The sequence below is a fragment of the Grampus griseus genome (genome assembly GCF_964374135.1).
Source record: "Grampus griseus genome assembly, chromosome: 4".
In the NCBI taxonomy this organism is placed as follows: Eukaryota; Metazoa; Chordata; class Mammalia; order Artiodactyla; family Delphinidae; genus Grampus; species Grampus griseus.
The window spans coordinates 93117147-93134542 of record NC_138997.1 but is presented as its reverse complement, the minus strand read 5'-3'; the positions used below and the strand labels follow the sequence as shown (position 1 = coordinate 93134542).

The 17396-nt window shown below is 45.6% G+C and overlaps 1 protein-coding gene across 1 annotated transcript in view; it reads right to left on the bottom strand.

Moving 5' to 3' along the window:
• Positions 1–5869: 5869 nt before the first annotated feature.
• The window catches only part of CCDC149 (coiled-coil domain containing 149), a 98527-nt gene continuing 87000 nt past the window's right edge, over positions 5870–17396 (bottom strand). The window contains 3 exon segments of the mRNA XM_082653767.1: positions 5870–8289; positions 8292–8680; positions 16660–16776. Of these exon segments, the coding sequence (XP_082509893.1) occupies positions 8245–8289; positions 8292–8680; positions 16660–16776 (551 nt within the window). The 3' untranslated portion in view covers positions 5870–8244.

The window sequence follows — 17396 nt, the reverse complement described above, 5'->3', positions numbered from 1 at the left end:
GCTGCAAGGCTCAGTCACTGATCATCATGCCTTTGGGGTGTGGCTCGCCAGAGGGAGGAAACCAGGATCACTTAGGGAAATGGGAAAAAAAATACAGCTTCCTGGGCCACATGCCAGAGCTGTAGAGTCCAAAGGGAGAGGAGAAAATCTATCTGCAACAAGTTCCCAGCGATTCTGATGCTGGAGCCACTGGCCTGGCATGAGCGGTTCACCAGCTCACTGGGCCCAGTGGCCTCTCACATCTGCCTCTGTGGGAAGCCTGAGGTCCATTTCCCAGATGGCGGAGACAGGGCCGGTGAGGCAGTGTCCCTGGGCAAGTTATAGGGAGGTTGGTGTTGGTAGCTAAGGTTGTCAGCTTTCTCCACAGCCAGGACGATGCCCTTCTTGACTTCTTGATACAAAAGCAGTTGGAAGCAGTGGGGTCCAAAGGCAGGTTGGTCTTAATTAAGGCTTGATGGAGGTTCTGCCTCTCTCTGTGAAAATTATAATCTATACACAGACTAGATCAGTCTTGTGTATTCACTTTCATTTACTGAAGTATCCATCCTGGGGTAGACCCGCTTCCTAGCTGTGGCTTTCCCACCCTGGTTCCTCAGAGGCAGCTTCTGTTTCTCCCAGACTCTTAAGGCAGTGAGTCAAACTGAACCCTAGCCAGAAAGCCATCCCCAGTGGTTATTTTTACCTCTTACTAGGACTACCTTGTTATTTAAAACCCTTTCCTTGAGCCCAAGCGACAAGTGGGAAGAAAGGCTATTGCCTGGTGAATTTGCTCCACCAACCGGTTCTCACTGGTTTTGAAACGGAGCAGGACTCTGCGAGGCCTTCCCAGGGACAGACCCCTTGTGTCCTCCCCCCACCCCCCACACACACCAGTTTGTATAAAAGCTCTAGCCTCCTAGGCCTTCCCCAGGTTCCAGAGAGCAAATTTAATCAGAGAAGTGAGAAAATGCAGAAACAAAGGAAAACAGTCAAGCAAGACAATAATAGTCTAGTGATAAAACAAAGTCAAGGACCTTTAGTTCCTCCTCAAGTGCTATAGAGAACATCCTGGGCCATATCCTTGAGCTGTTTTGCAGATACTGAAACCCTCACCAGGTGGAAGAAGTTAACAGCATGCTGACCACCAGCAGGTAGACCCCAGACCGGCTGGAACCAGAAGGTTGATGACTGAGATTCCTGAAACATCACCCCGTCCTCATCACCAACCAACCAGAAGGATGTCATGAGCTGATTGTGCACCCTGTGACCCTCTCCCTCACCTTGCCTTTAACCCTTCCCTGAAAGCTATCAGGGCCTTTGGGTCTTCTGAGCATGAGCTGCCCGTTCTCCTTGCTTGGTCCCACGTTGGGTGCCTTGCAATAAACACTGTACTTTCCCTCACCACGAGGCAGTGTCCGTAGATTGGCTTTACCGCATGTCAGGCGAGCGGTACCAAGTTTGGTTCAGTAATGGTTTGAAATATTAACTTGAAATGTACGGGTCAGCACTGAAAAGGGAATTAGCAAACTGAGTCTTTAAATAGCCTGATTTCACATAGAGGCATTTGCCTACCCCCGCAATTAAAATTTGTGAAAACAAGGCAGCAATTACATAGCACACGATGGACAGGAATAAAAACCAACACCCCATCTTCGACTCTGCCGCCCAGATTATAGGTTAATTCAGGATCATCAAGGGAAGTTTGCACGTAGTTTTCAGAAGGGGGCTGGTGCGTCTCATCGCTTGTCTTCCGTCTTGGTCTGTTCAGGCTGCTGTCACAAGATACTGGAGACTGGGTAGCTTATAAACAATAGAAATCTATCTCACAGTTCTGGAGACTGGGAGTCCAAGATCAGGGCGCCAGCATCGTCAGTGAGAGCCCTCTTTGGGACTCATAGCCCGTACCTCTTTGCAGTGTTATCACGTGGTAGAAGGGATGAGGGATCTCTTTCAAGCCTTTTTTAAGGCAGCAACCTCATTCACGAGGGCTCCCCCTTCATGACTTGGGGACCCCCTACCAAAGGTCTCACCTTCTAATACCATCATATTTGGGGGTTAGGATTTCAACGTATGAATTTTGGGGGGAACACAAACATTCAGACCACAGCACCTTCTGTTTTTAGTTTCTCTCTTCACTACCCTTGACACCCCCCAGACTGAAGAAATACCCTCGCAGATCTGCTTCATTTCTGTCGTGTCCATTCATGGGAATGGGATTGATACACTATTCTATGGGCCTCCAGAGCCAAGAAACAAAGAGAGGAAATAATAAAGGGGCAAGTTACCGTTCACTGTAAGGGCCAGGAATGTATACAGCACAGGGGCTGAAAGTTTAGGCTGAGGTAGAAAGGCCTGTTTGGAACCTCAGCTCAGCCGCACTTATAAGCTGTGTGACCTGGGCAAGTCACTTCACCTCTCTGGGCCTGAGCTCTCTCATCTGTAAAATAAGACTATCGCATTGGACTGTTGTGAAGATTAAATCAAGAGTTACTCATGAGAGGTGTATAGCATAGCGTGAAGGCCTAAGGAGCTAATGAATGGCTAAGGTCAAAAATAGCTACCTAGTCATGGATTGGATGACCTTGAAAGGTAGTGAGTGTCGTGTCACTAGAAGGATTCAAGTAAAGGCAAGGCTGCTACCTCTTCGGTTTGGAAGAAGGATTTCTGCATCCATTAAGAGGCCAGCTGAGATGAATTCTGTGATCCCAACTCTTGGGGGGAGGGGCCAAGATGAAGGAAAGACTGGTGCCCATAAGGGCAGGCATCTGGTTCCTGCACAGAACCGGATGTGTGCCACCAGACCCGCCCACAGGACCCCATTTGGCCCCTGGAGGCTATTTTTACTCCTCTCCTCTTACAGATCTATTTTGTTAATCTTCTTATATTTGCTGTTTTGACTTCCCAGCCAGCTTGCTAATCAGTTTGCCTATTTGACTCACAGGGTTTGCGTTTGTCACTGAGACTTAAACACACACTTGTTTTGATTTCTTTTTGTAAAATTAGAAGCGTTTGATGTAATGACTCTACCTAGACGCAGCTGGTAAAGTGAGAATAATGCTCCAGTTTGCACAGTTTAAACACAATGTCGACAATAATTAGAAACGCTATCTTTAGATGTTTAGGATAAGCTTTTTCTCCGAATTGCAGTGAATTTTTCTTCCAAGTGGGGCTTTTCAGTGCGTGTATATACAGAAATACTAAAAACGTAAGAAAATAGAGCAAATCAGTGAGTGCTTTGGTCAACTTGAAAGATGGCAGGAAATTAACTAACTGATTTTAGATCTGGCGTTTTTGACTGAATGCATAAAATCTTTACATTCTCCACATTTTTCACGACTAGCATATGATCTAAAAATTTTAGGGACGGATTGCAAGTGATAAGTTGCTGCAATATGCTAAAAGCTATGCTCAGCCTAGCCTCGGCCGTCGGCGAGGGTGGGAGGAGGATAATGTAAATAATACCGATGATTAATCGCCTACATCAGGATAATTACATTTTAATTTTAGGTAACAAAAAAGATACAGTTATGATACATGATGATCATAGATCCACTAAATCAAGGTCTACAACTGAATAGAAGTTACTTTGTTTAAATCAAATTACAAAACAGCACCTGATCTGTTGTTTTTTTTTTTAAGTCCGTTGTTTTAAATTTAATAGGCTATCACTGGCCTTTGCCAAGATCCCCAAATATATTCCTGGGCTCATATAATTCCAGAAAATCATACTTGTCAGTATTATGCAAACTTGCCCTAAGAATCCGAAAAAACAATCCTCATTTGGTAAAGAGGTGTTATGAAATGTAAGGCGACACATCTGTATCTATCGTTTTAAATTACCTTCAGGCTGTATCAGCTTGTTTTGTTTTGTTTTGTTTCTGTGAACAACTGTAATATCGAGAGATGGGTCCTTCTTATTTTTCTGCTTATTTCTAATTAGATTCACTGCCTCGCTCTCTATTGCATCTGTAGAATGTACAAATTTTTCTCTGTTCAGAAAGACATCTGGAAAACAAGGAATATATTAATGTAGTGGGTTGAGGGGAATCCTTTGGCTTTTTGACATCCTAACTGAGCCTTATGAAGGTACCCTCAGTATTATTAAGGAGGAAGATTGCTCCAGATGGAGGCTTCCAAAATGAAAGCAGAGGGCAGAGATGGAAGGGACTCAAATAGAGACCTTCTTCAAAGAGAAATAAGGTATCAAGTCACAGGGCTACAGGAAATAAACCAGCCAGGAGAGAGCCACAGGTTTTAGAGGAAACCAAGAGCGGCAAAGGCATGCTGTGATTTGAAAGAGACAGAAAAGGTAACCCCAATGAGCAAGTAGCTGGTCTTCGAAATTCTTTAGAGAGAAGATTGGACATGCATTTGGAACAATTCAGATGGTGAGCTGGGGTGCAAATGCTCCCAGAAGGAATAACACATCCCCAAATTCACTCCAACACATGAATGACTGATACTAGAACTCTTTTTTTAGAGCTTCAAGTCATGATGGTGGTGTGTGTCTGGGAGTGAGGGCACAGAGAGAGGAAAAATGATGGGAAAATGAATTTTGCTTCCTTAAGACTGCCAACTGGGAGCAGGTTCCAGCAGGGATTGAGCTGAATGCCATCGGGGGCCTCCTAACGACAGAGGCTGTTCCAGGAGAAGGAGAAAGGGGGAGGGGGAGAGGAAGGTGCAGAGGAGGCATGGAAAGAGGAGTTAGGGATGAGAAATGTCTGGCTTACAAAAACCAATCCATTTCCACAGGCCTTAATTAAAAGAATGACAAACACTCATATGTAAAAATCCACACCTAAAGGCTCCCAGGTACAGAGCGATCACAAGAAATGCAGAGTGTGCAAACAAGCTTTCATTAAGAGACCTGTCAGCTCGGTTTCATTTATCCAAACTGTTCAGCATTCTGCTGGCAACTGAGCTGGAAAAATAATGGAAGGACAGATACACTTGAAGAGGTAAACAAAGGTGGGAACGTTTCAGCTGCAAAATAGGACAGGTAATAAAGAAGTCAGGGAATGGGAGAGATGAGATGGCATTTTTCTTAACAAACAAACAAATAACAACCACCCCTCCCTCAACTCCACACTCATCAGTAATGCAATATTCTGGTTTTTAAAAGAAAAAATAAAACAAGAACAGACATGTGGGGTTCAGAGACAATGCTATTGGTGGCCTACTCAAATCTACTCAAATCTATCCCCCACTCTGCTACACTTCCCAAGATCTGATTTTGTTTTAGTGTTCACCCTTTTAGAGTCTGCATGTCCAGGGACAAGTCTCCTCCCCAATTCAGAGGATAATCTTGATGAATCTAAGCCCATCAGAGTAATTTCATCTTCCTTGCTAAGGACTGTTTTAGACATAGACATGTGACATGGTCATATAGACATGTGACAATTTTGACCAATGAAATGTGACAAGAACTGGGTTACCTGCTCTTAAAACACACACACACACACACACATACACACACACACACACACACACACACACACACACACACACACAGAAACTTCCTTCTGCCTTTGGACACAGATGTGAGAACAGGTGATGGCTGGAGCTGTTGCAGCCATCTTGTTATCATGAGGGAGTAGATGACACCGAGGCAGGCAAAGCAGGAAGACAGAAACTCAGATCCTTGATAACTTTCTTGAATGAACCAGCCCTGCCTGGCATTCCCTACTTCTTAAGTTCTTGTTATGAAATATAATTCATTTCCTTATTGTTTAAGTTTCTTAAAGTGTGAACTGTAGCTGAGAGTACCCCAACTGATGCAGGGTTATCTGGTGGAGTAGGGCACAGAATGAAATACATTTTCACAATGACTCTTAAAAAGACAAAAGACAACCATAAGTAATTGCTGAAACTCTTTTTAATGTCTGTGGAACAGAAGAACCATGTTGAGTTGGGATAGCAGAGGTGGGACAGTGTCACATGTATGTACAGGGCAATGTCAAGATTACAAATATGACAGGATAATCTCATTGGCTCCAATTCCATCTAATAACAGAAGACCCACCCCCCCCCCCACACAGGCTGATTGGATACACAGAGCTTATGTTATCGCTCCCTATGACCCCCTGCCCTGAACCCCATACTCTGGGACTCATGGCAGTTTTCTTGCCCATGATGGAATGTGTAGGAGTTTATTATAAGCCCTGCTTTCCAGAAGGTGATGAATGGGCCCTAAAAACATGCACCTGGCCAATCGTGTGTCAAAACCAAGGCTTCCGTGGAGAGAGATTTTTCTTGTTATTATCATTGTATTAAATCTGGCTGTGTTTTCCTTTGGTGGCTTTGGCGTCCTATGCAGTAGTGTTAAACATTTGCAGAGAGTTTAGGCCTGGTACAGCAGGAAAGTGATTTCTGTGGCTGCTGGCCTGGGCAAACTTTGCAGCTGCAGAAGCGACCTCCGTGGAGGGAAAGGTAAGGGGATGAGTCTGGGAAGGGGGAGAGGCTGGAGCATAGAGGGATGAATGGGGCATTGGGGCCTGACGGGCAGGGGTAGATGTCATGTCCTGTTCACCGGGAGCCACAGTGCTCTGACTCAGGCGTGCCTGCATCCCTCTAGGTGATGAGGGTGGACTCAGGTGAGTGGGAAGAAAGCAGCTGGAGGTCCACCCAGGGTGCATTTGGCAGAGGATGGGACCCTCTGGTCTGCACCTTGCCCTCCTTCAGAGCAAGACATGCAAAGTCTGATGGATCCCACCCAGCTGGCAGAGTGATGTCAGGAGATAAACGTGGCAGGGAAGTTTTGGGGGCGGGGGGGGGGCGGGCAGCTGGTCACCCACGTGCATGCAGGATTCACACCTGGGATCCCAAGCCTGGTCTAAACCTCTGATTTCTAGGATGAATTGAGGAATTTTCTACCTCTCCCACCTTGGGAACTTCTCTTTTCCCTGCAGGAGAGTCTCTCAAAGGAGTCATTCTGGTTCTCAGGGATGTTCTGAGCTTTGCGATCTAGTTTTAGGTCTTCCTGGAGAAATGAACTGTGTTCAGCACAAAGAAAGGTCTGTCATTTGATGAGGCTTCAAGTGCTGCAGCGCCAGATGCCGCCTAGAAAAGTTAATTTTATCCCTAAGGAAAGAAGCAGGTGGGGGTGACCACTCTCTGCTTTCCCACTCTTGGAGCTTGAACTTGGTTCCCTCGTCCCCTCCCCTCCCCATCATCACAAAGGCTGTAATGAGTTACTTTGTTTTTCCCTTTCTTTCCACTCTAGGGCCACGAGCTCTGTCTTTAAAACTCCAGTAGCCGGCAGCACAGGGGGAAGCAGCCGCAGCATTCTGTTGGAGGAGTGATGCTAGAGGTTTCAGGTGGTGGGGGGATTGTGGGTTGGCCCCTAAGCAGCTATATCTTGCCCCAACCCTACAGGACCATAAAACCATAAAACCCTATATGTAGCCTGGGATGAAGGGAGAGAACCAGCATTCCCAGGTTCTGGCTCTCATCTCATCTCAGAAACAAAACATCAAAACACCACTGGAGTCCCCCCCATCTTCCCTGTGTATCCACAGCCTGCCCCACTCCCCCCTGTCCTGCCCTCCCCAGTCACTCCAGGTCGATTAATCCTCTAGAATTACAGGCTGGAAAATTCAGCTCTAGTAGTCAGCAGACAGGTCTCAACAGGGGCTGTGGATTTCAGACCGGAAGCCTAACCTTCTGAGCCCACTTAAGCCCCTTTCCGCCTGCCAGTCGGTGCCACTACAGACAGCGCTGCGGGCAGGATGCCAAGAACACCCACGCTGGGAGGTCCTTCCGGGCCCTGACGTGATGGAGAGGAGCTGGGGGCCCTCTGGACCCATTGTGCTTAATTACACCTTACTCTACAGCCTCCTAATCATTACAAAGACCGGAATCTGATTAAAAACCCCATCCATTTCAAGCCCTTCCCATAATTCTGATCGACAACTTTAACCGCAAATAGAAAAACATCTTATCTCTAATAAAACAAGTGCTGACAGAAAGATGGATGTCGAAAACCAGCCATATGGCTGACACGATTCCGCGCCTGGCCATGTTCACAGCGTGCAGCTTCCGCAGAAAGAGATGACACTGAGAAGCTTGAGGACCCGCATTTAATAAATCGAACTGTGCTGGCATCATCAGGATATTCACAGTTTACAGCAGGAGCTGTGTGTCCTTTTTCACTTGCAGACTTGGAGGTGTTTTAGGAGAAAGTGACTTCGGTGAGCTGTTCTGATGCTTAATTCTTTACCGACCCGGGTGCCTTCAATGTGTCATCATGCCTGACCTCGTTCCCCTTCAAGTTTTCATGGTGTTCCTTCTATCTCCACTCTCGGGGGTCTCTCCTTGCCATCTTCCAGGGTGGGAGCTTCTGCTGCACGCTGGCTGGACTCAGAAGAGTCCGGGCAAGGTTTGGGGCACGACCCCTTGGCGGCCAGGTCCGGCGGGGATGGCCCCATCTCGTCCCTCCGACTCTCCACGGGACCCTCTCTTGTGACCCCTTCTGGTTTGGCAGCTGCCTGCTCCTCTGCCAGTTTCACGATTTCCCTTCCAAGCCTGTTTACTTCTTCTTCCTCAGAAGGTAGCTGGGGTAATGAGGGATGAAAGTGCTTGCGTTGGTTCCTGTGACTCTGATTTGCTGGGGAGCTAACGGCGGGAATCCCAGCATCCTCCCGCACTGTCAACGCCTCGGCAGCGGCACGACTTTCATCTCGTTCTTGCTTCTGAGCCTCCCCTGAAACAGACCAGGGACAGCGTCAAACCTCTGGCTGGAAGTCAGCCCTTACTTCCCCTCTCCTCCCAACCTCAGGCCCACTTCTGCCAGGCCTCCGACATAGAAAATCCTGCTGAAGGGAACACAGGACCCACAAAAAAGAAAACAGCCACTCTGGTGATTCCTGTGTCATTAATGGAGGGAAAGGGATCACGTGGGCCATGTCTGTAACCCCTCCTTTCCAGGCGCCTGGTTATCGGCTGCTTCGCTCTCTGATGGTGGTTCCTTGTGCCCATGAAATATTTAACCTGAGGACAAAGGGTTTGTAGGTTCTGTAGCTCAGGGAAGATCTGGGGCTCTTTAGTAATGAAAAGAGGTTCTCGCTGCTCTCTGTGTGGGAAACAGAAGGAGAGTTAGGGAGGGATTGAGCACCTCCACCCCCATCTCCATCAGCACCTCATTCTTTGATGCAGACCACTTGTGCTTTCTCACTTTCAATAAAGTGCTGTATGCAAAAGCAACTTCAAGCTCCCTACCCCGCCTCTCTAAACTGTTCTTTCTAAACCTGTACAACAGAAATTCTCTAGCTGCAACTGGAGGGGGATGGGAGAGAGCATGGGGCCCTGAGAGCCAGCATCCAGACCCCATTTTCCTATTTGCTTGCTTTGTGGTCAGGATGACCTGTTTGGCCTTCTTTTTTTTTTTTTTTTTTAACATCTTTATTGCAGTATACTTGCTTTACATTGTTGTGTTAGTTTCTGCTGTATAACAAAGTGAATCAGCTATACGTATACATACATCCCCATATTCCCTCCCTCTTGCGTCTCCCTCCCACCCTCCCTATCCCACCACTCTAGGTGGTTGCAAAGCACTGAGCTGATCTCCCTGTGCTATGCAGCTGCTTCCCACTAGCTATCTATTTTACATTTGGTAGTGTATATATGTCAATGCCATTCTCTCACTTTGTCCCAGCTTACCCTTCCCCCTCCCCGTGTCCTCAAGTCCATTCTCTACATCTGTGTCTTTATTCCTGTCCTGCCCTTAGGTTCATCAGAACCCTTTGATTTTTTTTTAGATTCCATATATATGTGTTAGCATACAGTATTTGTTTTTCTCTTTCTGACTTACTTCACTCTGTATGACAGACTCTAGGTCCATCCACCTCACTACAAATAACTCAGTCTTGTTTCTTTTTATGGCTGAGTAATATTCCATTGTATGTATGTGACACATCTTCTTTATCCATTCATCTGTGGCTGGACACTTAGGTTGCTTCCATCTCCTGGCTATTGTAAATAGAGCTGCAATGAACATTGTGGTGCATGACTCTTTTTGAATTATAGTTTTCTCAGTGTATATGCCCAGTAGTGAGATTGCTGGGTCATATGGTAGTTCTATTTGTAGTTTTTTAAGGAACCTCCATACTGTTCTCCATAGTGGCTGTATCAATTTACATTCCCACCAACAGTGCAAGAGGGTTCCCTTTTCTCCACACCCTCTCCAGCATTTATTGTTTGTAGATTTTTTGATGATGGCCATTCTGACTGGTGTGAGGTGATACTCATTGTAGTTTTGATTTGCATTCTCTAGTGATTAGTGATGTTGAGCATCTTTTCATGTGTTTATTGGCAATCTGTATATCTTCTTTGGAGCAATGTCTATTTAGGTCTTCTGACCATTTTTGGATTGGGTTGTTAGTTTTTTTGATATTGAGCTGCATGAGCTGCTTGTATATCTTGAAGATTAATCCTTTGTCAGTTGCTTCGTTTGCAAATATTTTCTCCCATTCTGAGGGTTGTCTTTTCATCTTGTTTATGGTGTCCTTTGCTGTGCAAAAGATTTTAAGTTTCATTAGGTCCCATTTGTTTATTTTTGTTATTTCCATTTCTCTAGGTGGTGGGTCAAAAAGGATCTTGCTGTGATTTATGTCATAGAGTGTTCTGCCTATGTTTTCCTCTAAGAGTTTTATAGTGTCTGGCCTTACGTTTAGGTCTTTAATCCATTTTGAGTTTATTTTTGTGTATGGTGTTAGCGAGTGTTCTAATTTCATTCTTTTACATGTAGCTGTCCAGTTTTCCCAGCATCACTTATTGAAGAGGCTGTCATTTCTCCATTGTATTCTCTTGCCTCCTTTGTCAAAGATAAGGTAACCATATGTGTGCGGGTTTATCTCTGGGCTTTCTATCCTGTTCCATTGATCTGTATTTCTGTTTTTGTGCCAGTACCATACTGTCTTGATTACTGTAGCTTTGCAGTATAGTCTGAAGTCTGGGAGCCTGATTCCTCCTGCTCCATTTTTCTTTCTCAAGATTGCTTTGGCTATTTGGGGTCCTTTGTGTTTCCATACAAATTTTGAAATTTTTTGTTCTAGTTCTGTGAAAAATGCCATTGGTAGTTTGATAGAGATTGCATTGAATACGTAGATTGCTTTGGGTAGTAGAATCATTTTCACAATGTTGAGTCTTCCAATCCAAGAACATAGTATATCTCTCCATCTGTTTGTGTCATCTTTAATTTCTTTCATCAGTGTCTTATAATTTTCTGCATACAGGTCTTTTGTCTCCGTAGGTAGGTTTATTCCTAGGTATTTTATTCTTTTTGTTGCAGTGGCAAATGGGAGTGTTGCCTTAATTTCTCTTTCAGATTTTTCATCGTTAGTGTATAGGAATGCAAGAGATTTCTGTGCACTAATTTTGTATCCTGGTACTCTACCAAATTCACTGATTAGCTCTAGTAGTTTTCTGGTAGCATGGCCTTCTTTTTTTCAGATACAAAATGAGGGGCAGGACTCTCTGATGGCCCTTCCGGACCTAACAAGCAAAAGAGGCTCTGCATGCCTGGGAAGCACTTGGGGAGTGAACTCTTGGCACCCAGACATGTGTGTTCAACACTAGACCCTGTGGTTCTCAGAAGTCAAGGCAGACCTTGACTGCTGTCCCCACACCCCAAGCCTCTAGTTCTGATACAGATTTGCTTCTCACATTCAAAAGAAGCCATTTTCCTTCTCTTAAGTCCTTTTAATGACCATAGAAATTTCCCAGGGACAGACATTCGACCAAATCTTGTATATACTCTAAAGCCTGTATTATTTAGTCATGGACCACTATGTATTACTTTCCTAAGAGCTCACTGACTTCAGTAAGTATTGTACCTGAAAATGAGACATTACTTGTGCTTAAATGAAATTCATGAATATATAAATGAGTGACTAAAGCAAGCCTTGATTTTTAAAAAAGTAACTCTTCAGATCTGTTCAGCCAGGATAACGTATGTTAATTCCTAATAGGTTCCTGTGCTCCCCAGCTCCTCCTGCTGTAATCCAACTATCAGGAGAGGAACCTTCCCTAAGGCTTTGCTACTAAAAGTGGGGTCCGTGGACCAGCAGCAGTGGCATCACCTGGCAGTTTGTTAGACATGCAGTATCCTATCCCAGACCTACTGGTTCAGAATCTGCATTTTAGTAAGATCGCAGGCGATGTGGCTGCACGTGACAGTGTGAGACACACTAGAGCTGAAACACAAATATGACTACGCCTTTCCCCAGCTCTCAAACCTCCAAAGGCCGCCACCACCCCGAGAACAAAGCCCTAGCTTCTCCTGACATTCAACACCTTCAGTGACCCAACATCCATTTACCTGCCATGCCAACTCTTCTCCTCGTGTCCTTATACTCCAGCCACACCGAACCCTTCATGGCACCCAGCCCTGCCCTCTGCGTCTTTGCTTACATGGTTGATGCCTCCGTGACCATCATTCCTTGATGCGTCAAGATGACCAGCTTCAAGAGTGAGCCCCACCTCCACCTCCGCCGTGAAGGCTGTTTGATTAAATCCTTCCACTGTCCTAATCCCCACAAGGTTGTGTCTGAACCTCCAAGGGAACTTCATACTTCTTACTTTTTTAACCCTTAAATTGTTACTTATGTATAATTAGCTTATAAAACGCACCTGAAGTATAAAATCTTACCTGATTAATTTTTTACCTTTGCCAGTAAAGGGGGGGCTCAGTAAATAGCTTATTAAATGTTTGAATCTATAGACATATACATGAATGCATGAATAAATGAATATGTTTGTACATATATTTCAATACCATCCATAAATAAATGAAAGCAGTCCTTGGATTTATTTGTTCCAGGTTCAGGTTACTAAAAGTTCTTAAAATGGCACTTTGAGAAAAAAAGATTTCTAACTCACACAATCATTTAGCTACATCTGTGGTAGCTCAGGGAAGCAATCACATAATTTTCATACTAACAAATGAAAAAATGTTATAGTGGTTATACAGGAGACACGGGGAAACACGGAGTCAAAATGAGCCAGTTTCCAGCATAGTGCAAGAAGCTTTATTCAAAAGGAGTAAATTATGGTCCTTTCTGCGGCTAAATTTTTCACCAACGTGAGATGAATAAACTCCTTCTGGAAATTACTCTTATGAAATTACTTCTTCCAGGACACTTAATAGTATATTCTGGTGCCCCTGAAAAATTAATTAACCTTATCCATAACAACCTAACCCCTAAACCATTTGCGCTGTTTTTACTGTAGGTCAGGTTACTCTTCTCTACCTTAATTTACATCTAAGGGAGGGTGGTCTAAATTACACTGAGGCCTTTTGGTTCGCCGGTCCTTTGCCTTGTGCCGTTTTTTTAGATGACATTCCGCTCACATCCAAATGTATGAATCTTTTTTAAAATGGCAAACCTCTGAGATTACCAGGTAGAACTTTTCAACTTTTGGGTGGTGAGGGGAACGGGGGCCACACTGCTGTCATCATTATAGGTCAAGGCACAGTCGTAATAAGGGGATGGACATGGCTGTAATTCTCTTGTCTGGTCCTATTGTGGATTTTTTTTTTTTTCCAAGAAAGCCTAGATTTTCAGAGTCTCAGGACCATAAACATATAGAGACCAGGCTCTGAGACTGGCTTATGGTTCAACAGCAGGATTTGCCAATCCTCTTCTCGCTTTTGTTTATCCAAAAGATATCTAAAAAGTACACTCAAGTAGTGATTAGAAGATAAAGAAAAGTTACTGAAAATACCACAACTCTTGAGCTAATAAGGAGGACCTCTGGTTATTTGCTGTGGGAGCAGAATCTTCCTTTAACTCTGTGATTCTGGAATGTTGATGCTTAAGCTGTGGGAGTTTTATTTCTCCTTTGAGAACAGACACATAGCATTGCCATTTCTTTTTTTTTTTTTTTTTTTGCGGTACGTGGGCCTCTTACTGTTGTGGCCTCTCCCGTCGCGGAGCACAGGCTCCGGATGCGCAGGCTCAGCGGCCATGGCTCACGGGCCCAGCCGCTCCGCAACATGTGGGATCTTCCCGGACTGGGGCACGAACCCATGTCCCCTGCGTCGGCAGGCGGACTCTCAACCACTGCGCCACCAGGGAAGCCCTTGCCATTTCCATAAAAGAAAGATTTCTGAATTGGCTCAGAATTGGAAAATATTATTACCCCCCAAATAGTAATTATTCCGTGCTGCTTTAGCAAACAGAATTAGTATCATTAATACTTATTAATAACAATATACATATCAATAATGATGAGGCAATCAACTGATACAAATGCCTTAGGACACAAATAGTGCAGAAAGAAAAAATATTTTCTCTAAAAGAAAAAAACAGTAGCTCTTTGTAGAAAGGATTGCTGGTCTTCTAAAAATGTGTTCCCTCCCCCCTAACATTGGCCCGAAGGGCACATTCATCTTCTTTTGTGAACTGGTCTCTGATGGGCTTTGTCTTCCTGAGTGTGAGCTGCTTTCAGTTGGAATTAATCAGAGATGCAGCCGTGATGAGGGCATCCCAGACACTGACAGCAGTTACATAAATGCTTCCTTGTTGCCACCCGTGCTGGCGAAGGACAGGGTTGGAACAATGAGAGCTAATGATGGAACTCTGAAAGCTATCATTTTGAATCAGGCCATTACTTACGCTACCCTTCTGAAAATCAAGCCAGGCTCAGACTCCATGTCAGGTTAGCAGGCTTGGGCCTGCCTGGGGGCTCAGCAGGCCAGCCTTGCAAACAGCCCCATGCTGCTGGCTAGAAAGTCCCTGCCTTGTCTTCTGGCCAGTGTGGGAACCCCACAAGTCAGGAGCTCTCTCCAGGAATTCTTCCCACATGTGCTTGGGGAACCTCTCTGTTGAAATCCTAGACCCGTCCAGGCTTCTCTTCTTACCATTCCATGCACTAGTATGAGTGATCTGGTTAGGCTTCAAAACACACCTGTACAGAAGCAGGAGTGAGCCTTGCCGAACCCAGCTCGGATTAGCAGAACCACCCATCGGATCCAAAGACTCAGGATAAATAATACATAGCTGTTGCTTGAAGTTCTAAGCTTTGGGGTGTTTTATTATTCAACAGCTAACAAGAGACAGTTGGGAGCCACTTGAGATTTTTGAGCAGGGTACAACCATGATGGAAAGCAGTGCTCCAGAAGCTTCATCCCACAGCAGCAGGATGAAGACGGGAAGGGAGTAAGGAGATTCTGGGAGGCAGGAAAACCAGGATGGAAGCCTTGCCAAGAAGGTCAAGAGGGCCCAAGCCAAGCCAGAGGTGGTAGAAATGGAGATACAAGAAGCTCTGAAGAAAGAGTAGCAGCAGACTAGATATGGATGGAGAAGGAACGTGGACGGCGGTTGATGATGACTCTGTTGGATAGCTAAGTGACAAAAAGAGGAAGCAGGAAGAGTTGTGATGTCATACTTGAGAAGTCCATAGAATATGCAGGTGGGAAAATTTGTGCTTTGGGAAATATGGGACTGTAACTCTGCAGATGGGACCCACTGGGAAAAAATGTCAAAAATATTTTCATAGAGGTGTGGTTGCAGGCATGACTCTGAGCAAGAGAAGATGGAGAGGAAATGTAGAAATCCAGGAAAGAAGCGTGACACCCGTGTGCTGGGTATATTAGTTATCTAATGCTGTATAACAAATTGTCTCGAAACTTAGCAGCTTAAGACTCAGGAGCCTGGGAGCAGTTTATCCGGGTGGTTCTTGTGAATGGTCTCCAATGGGGTTGTCATCAAAATGTTAAACAGGGCTGTTGTCATCTGAAGGTTTGACTGCGGCTGGAGAATCTGCTTCCAAGATGGCGCACTCATGTGGCTGATGGCTGGAAGCCTCAGTTCCAGGCCACGTGAAGATCATGTAGGGCTGCTCGAGAATCCTCAGGACATGGCAGCCAGCTTCCTCCAGAGTGAAGGATCCAAGGTAGGGACAGTAAGGCAGACTCCACAAGTCTTTCGTAACTCGGCCTCAGAACTCACATACCATCACTTCTGCTGTAATCCATCAGTCACACAGACCAACACTGATGCAGTGTGGGAGAGGACTACACAGGGCACAAATGCCAGGAAGTGGAGATCAATTGGGGCCATCTTGGAAGCTGGTAACCACACTGGGGGCGGAGGGAGCAGATGAGCAAAACTCAGAAAGATGTGAAAGATAGTTTAGTCAGGGAAATGAGACTGCCACCTGGGAAGAGATCTGGTTCTCGACCCTGTTGCTTCATCTGGCACCTTAAATGGGCCCTTGATCCCCTTCAAAACACACTGCCTCCAGAAAGTGTGCCTGGTAAAGAAATTGTTTTCTCCATCCAACTGATTCCTAGACCACTTACCACATTGCCAGGCAATGTGCAAAGATTTCCCTGACGTTGGTACCACATCTCACCGTCTTATAGGTAGGGAAACTGAGGTTGAGGTTACCAGTCCAAGTTCTCACAGCCAGTGTGACGTGGGGCTGGAATGTGAACCCAGGTTGCTCAAATCCTGACCCTCGCTCTTAACCTCTATGCCGCCATGCTGAGAGTGCAGGGACGCTTGTTCTTCTGCAGGAAGCTCCAAACAAGACAAACCCACGTAGGCAACAAGAAGAAACACGAGGGATGACCCAACAGTGCCACAGAAGCTGCAGGAAGGCGAGGGACTGATGTCCTCCAAGCCCCTGGAGGGCTTGGCCAGGCAAAGAAAGAGCAAGAAATCAAGGGCCGCTTACCATCCTTGGGACTCGCTTTGTTCTCAGTGAGCTGCTCGACGAACTTGAGCAGTGGGGATCTCGACCTCTGCGTGGTGGGAAGAGCGGGGTCACCAAACAGTATGGTGTCTTTGCCTCCTGTCATGGAAAAGAGGAAAATGGACATATTATGTCACCACTGGAGTCACGGTCACACTCATCCCACACAAGGGGCTGGCTGTTTGGGTGAACAAGGCACCTTCTTCAGTTGTAGGGAGTGCTGTGGGAGGGACAGGGCCAGCATTACCCTCTCTGCAGTGCAAGGACCCAGCAGAAAGGTCCAGGACCAGCCGTCTATGAGTCCTAGAGTCTGCTCAGGACATGGCTGCCCACAAATGCCACCGTTAAGGGGTAGCCTGCTATGTCTGCCAAAAACTGAGTGGCTTTGATCTGGGTGAGACAATAACAAGAATAACGACAGCAGTAGAGTGCTTTGAGCGCAGGCTCTGGAGCCATGCTGTAGCGCTTGTGTCCTGGACCCCATCGCTTGCTAGCTGGGCGGCCTTGGGCAAGTCACTGAACCTCTCTGAGCCTCAGAGCCCTCATCTGTAAAGTAAGGAAGAATAACAGCACCCACCTCATGGGGTGGTGGTGATAAAATGAACTGATTCATGTAAAGCACTTAGGCATTTTGTCAGCGCTCAATAAATTTCACACACTGAATTATTACTTTATGGTGGAGACAGAACTGCCCTACACGTATCTCTGATTTAATTAGC